The 13,888-nt window shown below is 56.7% G+C and overlaps 6 protein-coding genes across 6 annotated transcripts; 3 read left to right on the top strand and 3 right to left on the bottom strand.

Moving 5' to 3' along the window:
* Positions 1 to 262: 262 nt before the first annotated feature.
* Positions 263 to 1,150, top strand: GLRG_00314 (uncharacterized protein; the record flags this gene model as incomplete). Its single annotated transcript, XM_008090999.1, has 2 exons — positions 263 to 619; positions 707 to 1,150. The coding sequence occupies 2 exons, from the start codon at positions 263 to 265 to the stop codon at positions 1,148 to 1,150; spliced, it is 801 nt and encodes a 266-aa protein (XP_008089190.1).
* A 120-nt stretch (positions 1,151 to 1,270) lies between these two features.
* Positions 1,271 to 2,938, bottom strand: GLRG_00313 (carboxypeptidase; the record flags this gene model as incomplete). Its single annotated transcript, XM_008090998.1, has 2 exons — positions 1,271 to 2,655; positions 2,707 to 2,938. The coding sequence occupies 2 exons, from the start codon at positions 2,936 to 2,938 to the stop codon at positions 1,271 to 1,273; spliced, it is 1,617 nt and encodes a 538-aa protein (XP_008089189.1).
* A 742-nt stretch (positions 2,939 to 3,680) lies between these two features.
* GLRG_00312 (major facilitator superfamily transporter) lies at positions 3,681 to 5,393 on the bottom strand (the record flags this gene model as incomplete). Its single annotated transcript, XM_008090997.1, has 3 exons — positions 3,681 to 3,809; positions 3,869 to 5,146; positions 5,217 to 5,393. 3 exons carry the CDS (start codon positions 5,391 to 5,393, stop codon positions 3,681 to 3,683), a joined length of 1,584 nt encoding a protein of 527 aa, XP_008089188.1.
* An 820-nt stretch (positions 5,394 to 6,213) lies between these two features.
* Positions 6,214 to 7,435, top strand: GLRG_00311 (inosine/uridine-preferring nucleoside hydrolase; the record flags this gene model as incomplete). The annotated part of the gene is made up of 2 exons (XM_008090996.1): positions 6,214 to 6,356; positions 6,442 to 7,435. 2 exons carry the CDS (start codon positions 6,214 to 6,216, stop codon positions 7,433 to 7,435), a joined length of 1,137 nt encoding a protein of 378 aa, XP_008089187.1.
* Positions 7,436 to 7,523: 88 nt separating this feature from the next.
* On the bottom strand, positions 7,524 to 9,395 carry GLRG_00310 (heterokaryon incompatibility protein; the record flags this gene model as incomplete). Its single annotated transcript, XM_008090995.1, has 1 exon — positions 7,524 to 9,395. One exon carries the CDS (start codon positions 9,393 to 9,395, stop codon positions 7,524 to 7,526), a length of 1,872 nt encoding a protein of 623 aa, XP_008089186.1.
* A 1,010-nt stretch (positions 9,396 to 10,405) lies between these two features.
* On the top strand, positions 10,406 to 11,998 carry GLRG_00309 (uncharacterized protein; the record flags this gene model as incomplete). Its single annotated transcript, XM_008090994.1, has 2 exons — positions 10,406 to 11,618; positions 11,697 to 11,998. 2 exons carry the CDS (start codon positions 10,406 to 10,408, stop codon positions 11,996 to 11,998), a joined length of 1,515 nt encoding a protein of 504 aa, XP_008089185.1.
* Positions 11,999 to 13,888: the final 1,890 nt, after the last annotated feature.

The raw sequence follows: 13,888 nt of genomic DNA, 5'->3' as shown, positions 1-13,888 counted from the left end.
CCCACGTTCTCGGACGCCGCACGCTCTTCCCCAACCATTGTCAGGTGTATGTAATGTGCGTGCTGTAGGTACGTATCAAACATCCTCCTCTAACCTTATTATCATCTGATATTAACCTCATAAAGTTTCCCAACTCATGCCTCAAACTCGTCTCTGATCTCATCCTCATTCCTCATACTCATACTGACAGTCAGTCCCCCCGAATACCACCAGCTCAACATTCCCGCTCCAGAAACCCTCCCGAAAAGCAACACCGCCCCAAATGGCACACCTGCTGCACACCACCCTGGGCCCCCTCTCGCACCGCCCCGTCCTCGCGACGGTTCTCGCGTCCTTGTCCACCACCGTGCTCGTCTGGGCCGTCCGAGACTACCGCGCCTACATCGCCCTCGGCCCCGGCGGCGTGCCCCACAACTTCGCCGGCTGGCTCGCCGTCACCCTCGTCATCCGGCCCTTCGCCCTCTCTAAGGCTTATGTGACCTGGACCGGCGACTACCCCAACGAGGGGGCCCACGACGAGGTCGAGTCGCTGCCGTCGAGGAAGGGCGACAGGGCCGAGCTGGGGGGCATCGTGCCTCACCGGCAGCTGACCCAGCACGCTCCGGAACGGATGAGAGAGGTCCGCTCCCGTCCCCTCCCTTTCCCCCTCCCCCGGTGACCTCTTTCACTGGAGCCCTCCAATGAGCTGACATAAACTCATCCGTAGTACATTGACAACCTCTTCGCCAACGCCGTCGCCCAGAACCCGGCACTCGTGGAGTCCAAAACCTCCCTTTACGAGCGCAACAACCCGGCCCTCTTCGTGTGCCCTGCGGTCCTCGCCTCGCCCACCCCGCCCGCCACGGCGCGGACCTCCCGCGGCGAGATGGGCCACCACCACGGCGACCTTTCCATCCACATTTACCTCTCACCCGCCGACGCCAAGCACGCTATTGCCAAGGGCTGGGCCGAGCGCCACCGCCTCGCCCGGCCGCGGGGCACACTGTTCGCAAGCCTCTATAGCGTCGCGGACACGTACCTCATGATCTACGGCCCGCGCGACGACGACGAGATGAACGCGCTCGCTGTCTTCCTCAAAAACTCCATCCGCTTCATGACCGGGAGAGAGGACGTCGAAGGGATCGAGTGGCGTCATCGCGTGGGTGCGTGAAGGACTTTTTCCACTTTGGCTCCCCCCGTGAAAATGTACTATTACTTCTCATGCATGCCACTTGGTGATTTCTTCATGTATTTTTATCTAAGTGTCTTAATCTAATTTATTACTATCGTTTCAAGTCAAGACTCTATAGATCGGGTACTCGTCGCCCTCCTTTACGGGCACAATGTTGAAGCTGGCATACGAGTCGATATTCTCCGGCTCCAGCGCTACGAACGCAAGCGCAGCGTTCTTCTGCTTCGTGCTGACGAGGAAGCTGCCGGCTGGCAGGTTCACCTCCTTGGTGAGCGTCGAGGTCGTGACGTCGGCGCGGACGACGCCCTCGTAGTAGCCCGTCTCCAAGACGGCGGATTCGATACTGTAGGCCTCAACGGTGCCCTTGTACGGCTCGATAAGCGTCTGCGCCTCCAGGCCGGAGACTCTCAGACGCTCGACCAGGTCAGCCCAAGCGGCGGGGATGAGGTACGCCGCCGGGCGAGCGCGGGTCATGTTCGCCTTGACGGGCGTCGTGGAGAGGAAGTTTATCGGCACCTGCGTGATGGAGCCGTTGTTGGCGTTGACCATGGTGAAGGTGCGCTGGATCACGGCCGAGGAGTCTGTGACGATAATCTCCGAGTCCGAGGACTTGAAGTCGGCGATGGAGGACTCAACGGTTGTGTACACCTTCTCGGCGTTGTCGGCCGCAGTCTGCAGAACGCTCGTGGCCATCGTCAGGCCGGCGACGGTGCGGCGCTGGAACTCCTGGTCGGCGAGATAGATGCCGCGCATCTCGATGAGGAAGGTCACGCACTGCGTGAGACCCATGGCGTTTCGGCCGATCTTGGCATCGGAGCCGGCTTCAGCGAAGGTAGGCTTGAAGGCTGGGTCAGCGCTTGAGCCTCCCGTCACGTAGGGTTCCCAGCGCAAGCCCCGGGACTCCATGGCCGAGCCAATGTTCTTGGCGAAGAGTTCTTCGGACAGCGCGCGGATGTCCGGGTGGATGTTGAGGTTCTTGGCGGCGGAGAAGAGGCCGTCAGCAGCGTGGCGGTAGTCTCCAAAGCGGGTAGGCGCGCTGTACTCGTGCATGTCGACGGCGACGTGGGGGTTGAACTTGCCGAACAGAGTCTTGATGTCCCGGGTTTGCTTCCGGGCGAGTTTCACGTGGTCGCGGTTCGGGTCGTAGTTGGTGGCCAACGTGCGCTGGAAGTAAAACACGCCGTCGGGGTTGTAGCGCGGCAGAATAACGATGTCGAGCTTCTCAAAGAGGGAGGCAGCCCATGTCTGGTTCGCATCCAGGGCGCCGAGCAGGGCAAGCAGGGACTGGTCGCCAGCGGGCTCGTTGCCATGCACGGCACCTTGAATCCAGACGCGGACCTTGCTAGTCGAGCTGGAGGCCCTGCGGGACAACTTAGTGGAAGAGAGATAGAGGTAGGGGAACGGACGGCCCTCCTCGGAGGTGAAATTGGCCTTGTTGTAGGTCATCCACTCGTTCTTGTCGGCCAGACCCTGAACAAAGGTGTCTGTCTCCCGTTAGTAGTCTATTTTATTGCCCGGAGACAGATTGTGCTTACCGAGGAGATCATCGTCCGTCGGGCCCTTGGTGCCGTCTAAAAAGCCCTCGGGAATCGTTTCTGGAGTCAAGAACGCAGGTGAAAGCAACTCGACATCCTCAACATCCTTGAAGTTCGCGGCCACGATTTCGCTATCCTTGCGAACTTGGACATTGTTGTAACCGTACTTGGCTGCCTGAGCAGACGCCAGGAGACACAGACCGAGCAGGCCCAGACGAGATGTGGTCACCATAGTGCTGGTCGTCGAGAAAGCTTTGAAGACCATAAAAGAGCCTCGGTTGAATCCTGCGACCACCTTCACAAAAAAGATGATGTCGGCGTTTATTTGGACTTTTTATATTCTTTCCCCGCCGTGGCATCGCAATCTCCAGGTATGATAAAATGGCTCGCCAAGGCATGGCCGAAGGCTCTTCTTGGAACGACCAGACTTGGCTGATCTCATTCACGACCTTAAAAATTGGCAATGCTAACAATATCGCACAGGGCAGACCGATAACGAGCGGAAGCAAGGGTTCTTGCATTGTCAACCAAAGGCCCCATTCCATCCGAGCCGGCGTCAACATTGGCAACGAAACTACAAGAGGCAGCTCGGGGTATCTAATGAGGGGGAAAGCGGGGAGAGGGCACTGTGGATGCAGATAAGAAGCTACGTCGCCAAGACTTTGAGAACCATAACGACATATTGCAATTGCCGATGGTCGGAACTTGGGCTCCCTGACTGCGCTCGCCAAGGACCGAACTGTATTGATCAGCAAGAACGCGCTTTCATTCGACACCAATGGCATTGGCCGAGGTCCGGAGCGGTATCAATTCGACGTTAATCATGATGGGAATTCCAAAGAGGTGGGGGACGAATTCTAGAGACATAGTCCAATCGCTGTGACTCTTGTGTTCGGCGCAGCTCAGTATTGGGTATTATGAACGAACAAGATTGACATGATATGACGCAGTTGAGAGGAAATCAATCGACAGTCTCACAAAGCTGCTTTCCCCCTCGACTCGAAGGGTAGTATCAGTACCAAGAGCCCAGCGGCGATGAACAGAGCGCCACTGGTATAGACTGGCGCCGACGTCTTGAGGTTGGCGAACATGGCGACTATAGGCTGTTCAAAGAGTTGTTCAGTACCCACTCAGCGAGAAACCTGATGGCAGTGCCACTTACCGCCATGATACCGAAGATGCGATTGCTTGTCGCGGTGAGCGCGTTGCCAGTCCCGCGCTGCGGCGTTGGGAACAACTCGGGGGTGAAGCCGTAAAGGACTGCGTACATGACGTTACTGCAAAAATTGAAGGCACAATTCCATCCAAGAAGCGCTTTGCTGGTCATCGCGGTCGTCGAACAGTAGAGGAAGACTCCCGTCAGAACGGTGCTGATGGCAAGAGTGCCCTTTCTTCCCAGTGCCGGCAATTCGACTAGCCAACCTCCGAGCAACGCTCCGGGGACGCCCAGGACAGCGATAATCAGACTGTTGCGATAGGTCAGGTAAGTGCTGCCGTCGCCGAGCTCGGCGCCTCGTGTTGCCTGGATGTATGGTATGTACGCGTTATAGAGAGGGTAGCCGAGACCAATGAGTGCCCAGATAGCCATGATCGTGCCGGTGCTTAAGGCCAGACGGCGCGTCGAAAACAGAATGCGTATGCGATTGAGGTTGACCTTCTCCAGATTCCTCTTGACGGTTGTTGCAACATCGTTCCGCGCAACATAACCCTCAGGCTCGCACGCCTTGAGATCTTCGATTGAGAGAGACGTAGTCTTGCCGTTTCGCCTAGCGACTTCGTGGACAATTCGGACGGCCTCTTCGTCACGTCCCTTGCCCATAAGGTATTTTGGCGACTCGTAAATGGTGAAGACCAGGAAACGGACAAGGAACATAAGCATAGTCAATCCACCAACCGTGATCATGAAGTACCGCCATCCCATATTGTTGGCCTTGGTGCAAGTCGCGCCTTCTTGGCATGTAAGGTTACCAAGTAGTGGCCACGCGATCAGAGTTGCGATGACTTGGGCTATAGCCCAGTCAATGGAGAGAACCGTCAGCAAGTACTGGTGAGTTCCCGGAAGAAATTCGAGGAAGATGGCCGAGTCGACAGGGAGGTTGCCTCCAACACCAAATGACCACAAGGCCGCAAAGACGCCGATTCCAGCAAAAGTGGGAGCACCAGCCGCGACCAATCCCCAGAACGCGGTCAGACCCAATGTGAGGTTGAAGGCCCATTTGCGACCGAAGAGGTCGCAGCCGAAGCCCCAGAACATGGCGCCTGCCAGAAGGCCGATGTTTTGTGCGAGCGTGAGAAGAGGAGGTCGTGAAGGGCCGAACTCGTTGGTGATTGGGGTAAAGATCAACGACGTCACGATAGGCCATAGGTTGTCGCTTGCCCAACCGAAACCGACGACGATAAAAAGCTGCCACTGGTATCGTCCCATACCGATTTCTTGTATCTGGAACCCAAGGTCAGCAATCAATCGTCTAGTATCCGTGCCTGGATCAGCTTGTGGAAGCTTCGCCTACAGCGCGGTTGAGCACCCGAGCCTTGGACTCGTAAACGGGATCCAAGGCGCCCTTGGGAATGATGGCTGCATCATTGATGACGTGGATGTCGAGACTGCCATCACGCGTCGCGCCCGAAGGCGAGCCATCCTTTCGCGCCGCCTCGAAGTTCTTCGCGGGATCTGGGTCGGTACCCATGTTGGCCAAGTTTCCTCGTTGGTAGGCGGAGCCCGAATTACGACACGAAACCAATCGATTATCCTAATCAAGCTTGTCGTCGCTCGTTGGGGGTGGAGGGGCCTGATTCTCAAGAGTCGAAGCATGGAGCTTCACAGGGGATCAGTGCCATAATATAATACAAGGTGCGCTTGCCACACTTCTGCAGATTCGGCAAGTGAAACAAGCGTCCAGGAACTTCTTGGATGGTTCAACGTCCTGCGTCGCAACTGGCTTGAATGGCGCAATTCGTCCAGTGGATGAGAGCTGCGGCTATGATTGGCCTTGGTAGCCAGACGGCGGCAGATACGCCTGCCGATCTGTACTCTAATAATGGAAGAAGCATTGCTGATGGAGGGGGAGTCCTAGCGGCCTGTTGTGTGGGGGTTTCTGCAGGTAACATTGAAAGGCGTGCTTTGACTCGTCCGATTTGAGGAAGCCTGTTGGCTGTTTTCATGGGCCAAGAGTGAGTAGGTAGCATCTCGCCTGCGTCATCAAAATGTTGAAGTGATGTGTTGTGTATGTGGTGTGGTGTGATGTTTTAACAGGGAGGGCCATGTGTTTTGCAGAGGTGCCGGTTCATGTCCACAACGGCCATCAGTGGGGCCGCGGTCCCTAGAGCCCACTTGGAGCCCGCTAAAACACTCGGGACTATGAACTGGTTCTATCACGCACGTCGTGTACCGCGCCAGCTGGGACCGCAGCGCCCAGGTGCTGCCAGCTGGCCTCCTGCTTCCCCGCGTGCCTTGCTCACGACTGGTTGCTTTCCATATTTGCAACATTCAGCATGCCGCACACAAGTATGCAGACCTCAGCACGGTCGGTCACACTTTTCCCCACTATTTCGCACTTGGTGAAATGTCTCGTGCTAATTGCCTGCCTCATTCACAATGTCTTGGCCCGCAAAAACCTCATCATTGACACGGACTTGTTCAGCGACTGCGAGTAAGAGAATCCCAATATCATGCTCCATACATATATATATATCATGACTATATATACGAAGTTGAACTATACTGATATTCTGCAGTGATGCCGGTGCGCTTCTTCTTGCGGCAACATCTTCAGACGTCAACCTCTTAGGAGTAAACATCAACTCGCAGTCCTCCTTTTCGGTGCTGGCCGCCTCTGCCATCCTCAGCCATTACGACCATGGCCAGGTGCCCGTCGGTGCTCGCCGCCCATTAAACCATGTACCTTTCTTCGACAACTGGACCAAACGCCTGGGCGAGTTCGCTAGCAAACTCGCAACTCACTGGCCGAAGAACATGTCAGACGCCGAGGATGCTTGGGACCCTGTCGAGCTGTACCGCAAGCTGCTTGCCGAAGCCGAGGATTCCTCTGTAACTATCGCGTCTATCGGGTTTCTGCATAACCTCTCCGGGCTCCTCAACTCAACCGCCGATTCTTATTCCAACTATACCGGCACCGAGCTGGTAAATAGAAAGGTGATGGAGCTAGTCGTCATGGGTGGAGACTATCCAGAAGGCCACGAATTCAACTTCTGGGGCGACAGCCCGTATACCACCGCCCACGTAATCCATAACTGGAAGGGCCCCATCGTCTACGTCGGTTTCAATCTTGGAGCTTCGGTTCTCTCAGGCGGACCCCTCATGGCCGATGGACCCAAGACAGACCCGGTGCGCGCTGCGTATATTTTGTACTCCTACTATCAACCCCGGTGGTCTTTTGATCCAGTAACCATGCTCTACGCCATCAGTGGCCTCGGCGGCCGCTTTTCTTACGGAAATGCCTATGGTTATAACACCGTTATCCTAAACGGAGAGAATGGCTGCCATGGTTGTAACATCTGGGTCGATGACGAGAACGTCACGAACCAGCACTGGCTCGAGGCGAGGGTGAGTCACGACCAGCTCAGGGAGGAGTTGGACATGCTTTACCTGCAGGGCGCGGAGTCATCTAAAAGGAGCTCGGATCCGGTGGGAGAGCTTCCAAAGTTTGGCGATTGCAAACCCCAGAAATCTGGTCTCTTTGCAGTTCCGCAGGAGAAATTGGAGTTGTGACAGGAGACTTTGGGGAATCCAAGGGACATGAGACATACCCCAGCATGTAGATACGGTTTGCTAGCGAGCTGGTTTTATTCTGCCCGCCTTAAACCAGCACAAACACCTCCTCATGGCTGAACCGCTCTCGAACACTTCCGACCGCCATCTCCGGCATCAGAGGGCCCACGAAGCCATCACCCAACAGGACCCAGCCTTCGGCGACCTGCCTCAGGACGAACGGCACCGGCCCCCCGTAGAGAAGAACAACCACATCTCCCTCTCGCGCACATGCCGGGGCCAGGCCGTAGAACCCCGCCGTCGTTTCGAAGACGCGCCGTTGGTCACAAGACCGCGATGCGGCAATCCGGAACCGGGTGGCGTCGCCGTTGCTAAGTCTTATGTCGAGGGGATTAAACGTTTCCGGCTTTTTCCCGGCTTTGTCGAATAGCTGCCGGATGTATGTGAGGAAATCGGCGCGGAACCGAGTCAAGTCTTCGCGCCCGAGGTCGCCCACGAGCTCGTACACGTCCGTGAAACCTGCGGTCAGCGTCAGGCCCATCTCGGAAATACCGTTATAAGGGTGATCCGCGGACGCAGATAGCACATAGCAATTGTTGGAGGACGCGCGGTGCCAGATATCGAGGAAAGGGTGTTTTGCAGCTTCTGGGGAGGGGATATCTTCCTTGAAGTGTACGATATCGAGCATTTCCGTCACCCATGCAATGCTATCGAACCGGACCCCGGACAGCGCGACCCTGCCGTCTGCAGTGGGCTCAAAGTCGGCCAGGCCGGGCAGACCGTGCTTGTCCCCGTTTTCCCACGCAGTCACCGAGAAGTCATGGAGTATGCTGCAGACGTCCTCGCTGGCATCCCACCGCGGCACCCAAGAAGGGATCTCGGTGCGCACGTACTCATGCCCGTGTTTCGCGTAGGACAAAGGCGCCAAAGTCCCGCTGCTATCGACGGAAGCCCTGACGACGTCGCCGTACACCTCGGCAACGCTCTTCCTGTAATCCACGCCCGGGAAACGCGCGAGCGCCTCGTGGCTGACGAGTCCTAGTAAGCCGTAGACCTTGTCCCGCGGATCCGTAGCCACGAGGTCGCGGAACGCGACGAGGACCTCCAGAAGGCTGGATTCGGACAGGTCGCTGGTGTCGAACATGCTGTACGCGGCGTCCCAGTTCATCCCCTCCAGCTCGGGCGGCACGTCGTAGTCGCTGGCAATGCTCTGCTCGCTGAGCCAGGACGCAGTGACGCCCAGCTTGACCCAGTCAAAGGAGTGGGAGCCGATGCAGACCTTGGACGCGCGAGCCAGCACGATTTCCTGCACGCACCACACCCGCGTGAACCACGGCCGCGACAAGACCCATCGGATCGCCGCCCAGCCTTCGGGGTCGGGGCCCGGACGCCCTGCACGCTCCGCGACGGCGGCGATATCCGGGATCGAAACGCCCGCAAGGCCTTCCAGCCTCTCCGTGGCCGGGGTGAAGTGGGCCATGGCCAGCAGCGCGACGCCTCGGGCGCGCGCGCGGTCCTCGCAGGCCTGGTGTATGGATTCCATCAAGGGTATCGCCCGCGCGGCCTGCCCCTCGTCGCCGTCGAGGCCCAGCCAGACCAGGACGGTGGCGGCTCGGGAGTAGATCTCCCGCATCAGCTGCACTTGGTCCGCGCGTTCCTCCAAGTCGCCTTGGTTGATGCACAAGGCGTCCGCCCAGAGCATCAACTCCTGGTCGGGAAGCCGGAAGTGCCGGAGAGCGTCGAAGAGGTTCTTCGTGACGAACACCTCGTGGCCGGAGACCCGGATCTGCTGCTGCTGGGATGGATCGCCCCATACGTACGAGAGCGCCGCGAACGACGGCAGACTGTCAACATTCGCCTCTCGGAGACGAACATGGATGGGACTGTCCCCGCAGCCGCCCTGCAGGGCGAGTATCCGTATCCATCGGCTCGGTAGGCGTCTTGTATAGATGGAAGGCATCTGGCCCAGCCGAGATCATGCTGCTTGTATCGCTGTAGGAAGTAATGAAAGAGCGCGGCGACCCCGCATTGCATACATGTGGATGAAGAGCGCAAAAATTCACTCGGGCGGCCGTAAAAGTCACCGATCAGATGTTTAGAACCTGCATGGTAATACGCCAAATGCACTCGACAAAAGCCCCGCTTACAAGTACACCCGCTGCCGCTACAGACCACCTATGTAGTTATCATTATGAATACGGCTACGACGAGGTATTGGTCTAACGATCTTGGCCAATCTTCGCGGGATTGAAATGTTGGCATGTATGAACCAGTAAGATGGCGAATGATACAAGCAATGTTTCCTCGTTATCTCTTTTGCCATTCGTAAAACAGCAGACCGTGTCTTGATTTCGAGAATCTCAAGGCTAAGCCCAACTGAAGAGGGTTAGAACAAGAGCAGAAAACAATCAGATTAGAAACAAAAAACCTCACTGGCCTATCGCATTCGATCCTGTTAATTCCTTGTTGACCAGGGGCGTCCTTCTTCCGTTCTTTGTGCTGCTTCTATCATTGCTCGTTCTTTACAACGGCAAGTTCAGCCCCCGTCATCTTTGGGCTTCGAGAGACTGGTAGCTGCTTTCGAAAACCGGGCAAATGTCTTTATCCTGCACACACGCACGGCAAGGGTCACCTCAAATAGTGACATTGTGTTGTGCACAACGGCATGGAACAATTTGATTGTTTCTATGGTAAAGGTTGAAAAAGATTCCGCTTGCCCAAGTCAACTTTAATGATAGATTTTGCCACTTCACTTCCCGGGTATAAGACGCCAGGCCAGGACCAGCACATATGGACAAGATTGAACCAGATGAGATACACTACAACAATAACAACAAAACATAGTACAAGACTTCCAGAATCATATCGAACCTCAACACCCCTTCCTAGCGAGGACTCCATCCAAGTATACCCAGAAGCGCCGTACTAACCTCGACCCAGAGCCAATTCCCCCAGCCTAACGCTTCTGCGATGGACTCCGCAAAGCAACGCCTCAGCAAGAAAGCCAAGACCATAGTCCTCAAGGCCCTCCCGCGGGAGCGCCTCGCCTCCCGCCTGTCCCAGTGCCTCGACGCCGCCCTGGCCTCCATCAAGGGCATCCCCCTGGACCTCCCCGACCGCGTCCCGCCGCCGAGCCCGCTGTCCCCGGTCGCCACGATCCCCGACCAGACCCCGCTCTCGACCGAAGCCTACCGGGCCTCCCGCGACCGGTACGTCCGCTGGACGCCGCTGCGTAACGGCGAGTACGCGGCCGACTGGGCCAGCGGCTGCGTCCCCACCGAGGCTGATGTTCACCGCATGCTGTCCTGGTACAATACCTACGGCGTCTACGAATTCCCCGCCGTCGAGTACGTGTCGCTGATAGGACGGGGGCGGACGAACTACTTCTTCCTCGTCGAGTTCGTGCCCGCCGCCCGACCCTGTGGCCGGCTGCCGCAAAAGGTCGTTCTCAAGTTCAGCCTGCCCGTGTGCCCGCACGAGAAGCTCGAGACCGAGGTCGCGACAATGGTATGGGCGGCGGCGGCGACGTCGTCGTCGTCGCCGTCATCGTCTTCCCCCCGGCTGGTCCCTAGGGTGCTGGCGTTCGACTCGTACCCCCGGAACCCACTGGGCCTGGAGTGGATGATGATGGAGCCCGTGTCTGGGTTCCCCTTACAGGAGTATGAGCTCCAGGGGTCCACGGACACGGGGCTGGAGGGCTTCGGCTTCCCCTGGAAGACGCCGCCGCAGAGCGACAAAGACCTTATGAACATTGGCGAGGGCATCCGTGACTTCATGGCCAAGATCAAGGTGACGGCCTCCGGCACGCCAAAGGACAACTGCCTGATCGGCAGCTTGCGGATCAACTGGCAAACGAAAAGCTTCTACACCGGCTCCATCGTGTCCCCTCACTTTTACAGCGCTGATAGGTTGTGGCGGAAGCCTGTCCACGGACCATACGCATCGGTACAAAGTTACCTCGAAGACTACCTCTCCGTCTGGAGGGACGAGTACGTAAACGACGAATACATGCAGAAACGGCTCGCTAGCCTGGACATTGTTGTGGGTAGGATGGCGAAGCGTCTTGAGATGCTGCCCGACGTCAAGTGGCGTCTGCCAACCGACGGTGGCCGCATGAACGGCTGGCCGGTGACGATATCTCACCCAGACCCGCGACCCAACAATGTTCTTGTTGGCGAGGACGGTAAGTTGGTCGCCATCATGGGTTGGGAGAATGCAACGCTCATGCCGATACCGCTGCGGACTGACCTTGCACCATTAGATCGGTTCTTCCAGCGATTCGGGTGTGAATATGTCATCGACCCCATGCAGATTGACATGGGATGCGCGCTGCCACCCAGGGCGGAGCTTCTAGATAGAGTTCTGTCCCGCGCCTGGCCGGGCAGGGAGGCGTCCATTGTGTTGGAGCCGGTAATGGAGAGCACGTCAGGCATAGAGACTGCTTTCAAGGCACTGATGGAAGTGTGCGAGAGGCTGCCCCTGCGTAGAGAAACGGAACGCGTCTGGCTCGACAAGGCCGTCTTGGCTATGATGGACCAGTACGGGCAGGATTGCACAAAGTAGATTGTCTGGAATCCCAAAATCCTTCAACCCCAGTTCTGATGGGGTTCCAGTAAACTAACGATGGCTGCGGCTGAAGAGGACCTACCCGGCTGTACTATTGCAGCAAGGGTAATAAAAGATCTAAACTGTCGGGACAGATCCGGGTAACGGCAGCGAGGAGAATTCGCTCCGGGAATGGCCCTCCATCGAAATAGGTGAACAATCAATCCTTGGCAAAAAAGCATTGTGGCGTTCATGGATGGCTAGTCCTTCCCTCCAGTGCTTAAACAAGTTCGATGGAGACAGACACTTGCCAAGGGATGGGATGAAAGGGAGGGATGACGGGGGGACGGGGCATGCGAGATGCATCAGATGGTATTGTCTGCGCGGGTCAATCTGCTTGTCTAGTGTACGTCTGAACATTGAAATCATGGGAGGCGGGAAAAGCAAACAGAGTTGTCAAGCAAAGAGGCATCGGCGTGTCGCAAGGGAGATTGCAGGATTGTTGTAATGAGCTGATGGATTGGTGATGCAGTGGCTTGCGGTAACGAGGAGAGAATGAATGGCGTCACAGGCTGGAAGCTGACATTTCCGTAGGGGGTGGTGCATCGCATTGATGACCGGCGCCTGACGTCATGTATCGCACGTGGGTGGTAGGTATATGGAACTAATGGTGTGTTCCGCTGGCGATCGCAGATCTAGTACACGATGTATACCAAGTCATGTATAACGACCAGCGCGCAACAAACCGAGGCGAGCATGTGTATATGTATCGTATGTATCATATGTATCAAGGTGGCGACTAGTAGGAAGAAAGTTCGGGGCGAGAGGGGCGAGCAAATCCCAAATCTAGTGTACCTAGATGAAAAGGCCTGACGGGCAGTAGCCGACCACACCCAACGAAGCATTTAGGGAGGACTCACTGACATCAACAACAGCAGCTAGACTGGATGATTACGTGTCAATCGCGTAGCGGCAGTCACCTTGTGACGCATTGGGAGCAATTGACAGCGTGAAAGTGACAGAAAGGGTTTGTCCCGAGTGGTCTACACGGCTATGATGTCGCTACCAACGTGCCAATGATTGCTAATGCAGAATGCGGCAGCAATGGGGGGCCGGCGGCTGGCTTGGATGCGGCGCTTGCTAAGTCCTTGCATCAGTTTCTTCCGAATGCCGTGATGACACCCCCCACCCGGGACCAGTGGGGAATTAATTGTTCGACGCGATGGCGGACTGGTCCGGTCGATTGAGGGTGAGGGTGTTCACGGGTATGGTAAGTACACTACATCTACATCTGAGCCTCTCTCGACTAGGATTGACTGAATCGACCGTGGGATCTCTATCAGCAAGTACAGCCGGATGTAGCTGGTTGAAAAGACGGACAATGTTGGGGCGTTGAGACGGGGCGGAGGGGAAATTTCCAACCCACCGAGAGAAGTTTAAGGTCAGTAATGTCTGTCTCTCTGTCGTACTTTCCCTTCTGTTGTTGTTTTCCCATTTAGAGGGAAGCCGCAGCAGGGAGGATGCGGGAGAACCCCGGAACCGAGGTGGGTCTCTTTCCGCGTATCCGTACCCTGGAGGAAGGGACTGGGAAGGGAGGACTGGGCCTCAGTTAGCGAGATACTTGTCGCGTATTTGCCCAGTCGGCGCCAACGTTGACATGACGACATGGTAGGAAAACTCCCCGTTGAGGTACGCTACCTACTTTTTTTCAGACTTGCGATGCATGGTACTGAAACAACGGGACACCGTCTTTGTAGCTTTGTAGTCGTCGTTTCTTGCCAATGACCTGTCTCGATCCAATGCGCAGTCACGCTGTCCGAGACAAAAGCATCAACGGCACCGAGATGGAGATGGACAGGGCGGCCGACGGACACGCGCACCAACTCGCTGCGTCCATTCCGCCACATC

This window comes from Colletotrichum graminicola, assembly GCF_000149035.1.
Source record: "Colletotrichum graminicola M1.001 genomic scaffold supercont1.1, whole genome shotgun sequence".
Taxonomy (NCBI): domain Eukaryota; kingdom Fungi; phylum Ascomycota; class Sordariomycetes; order Glomerellales; family Glomerellaceae; genus Colletotrichum; species Colletotrichum graminicola.
This window is presented reverse-complemented; position numbering and strand designations above follow the sequence as displayed.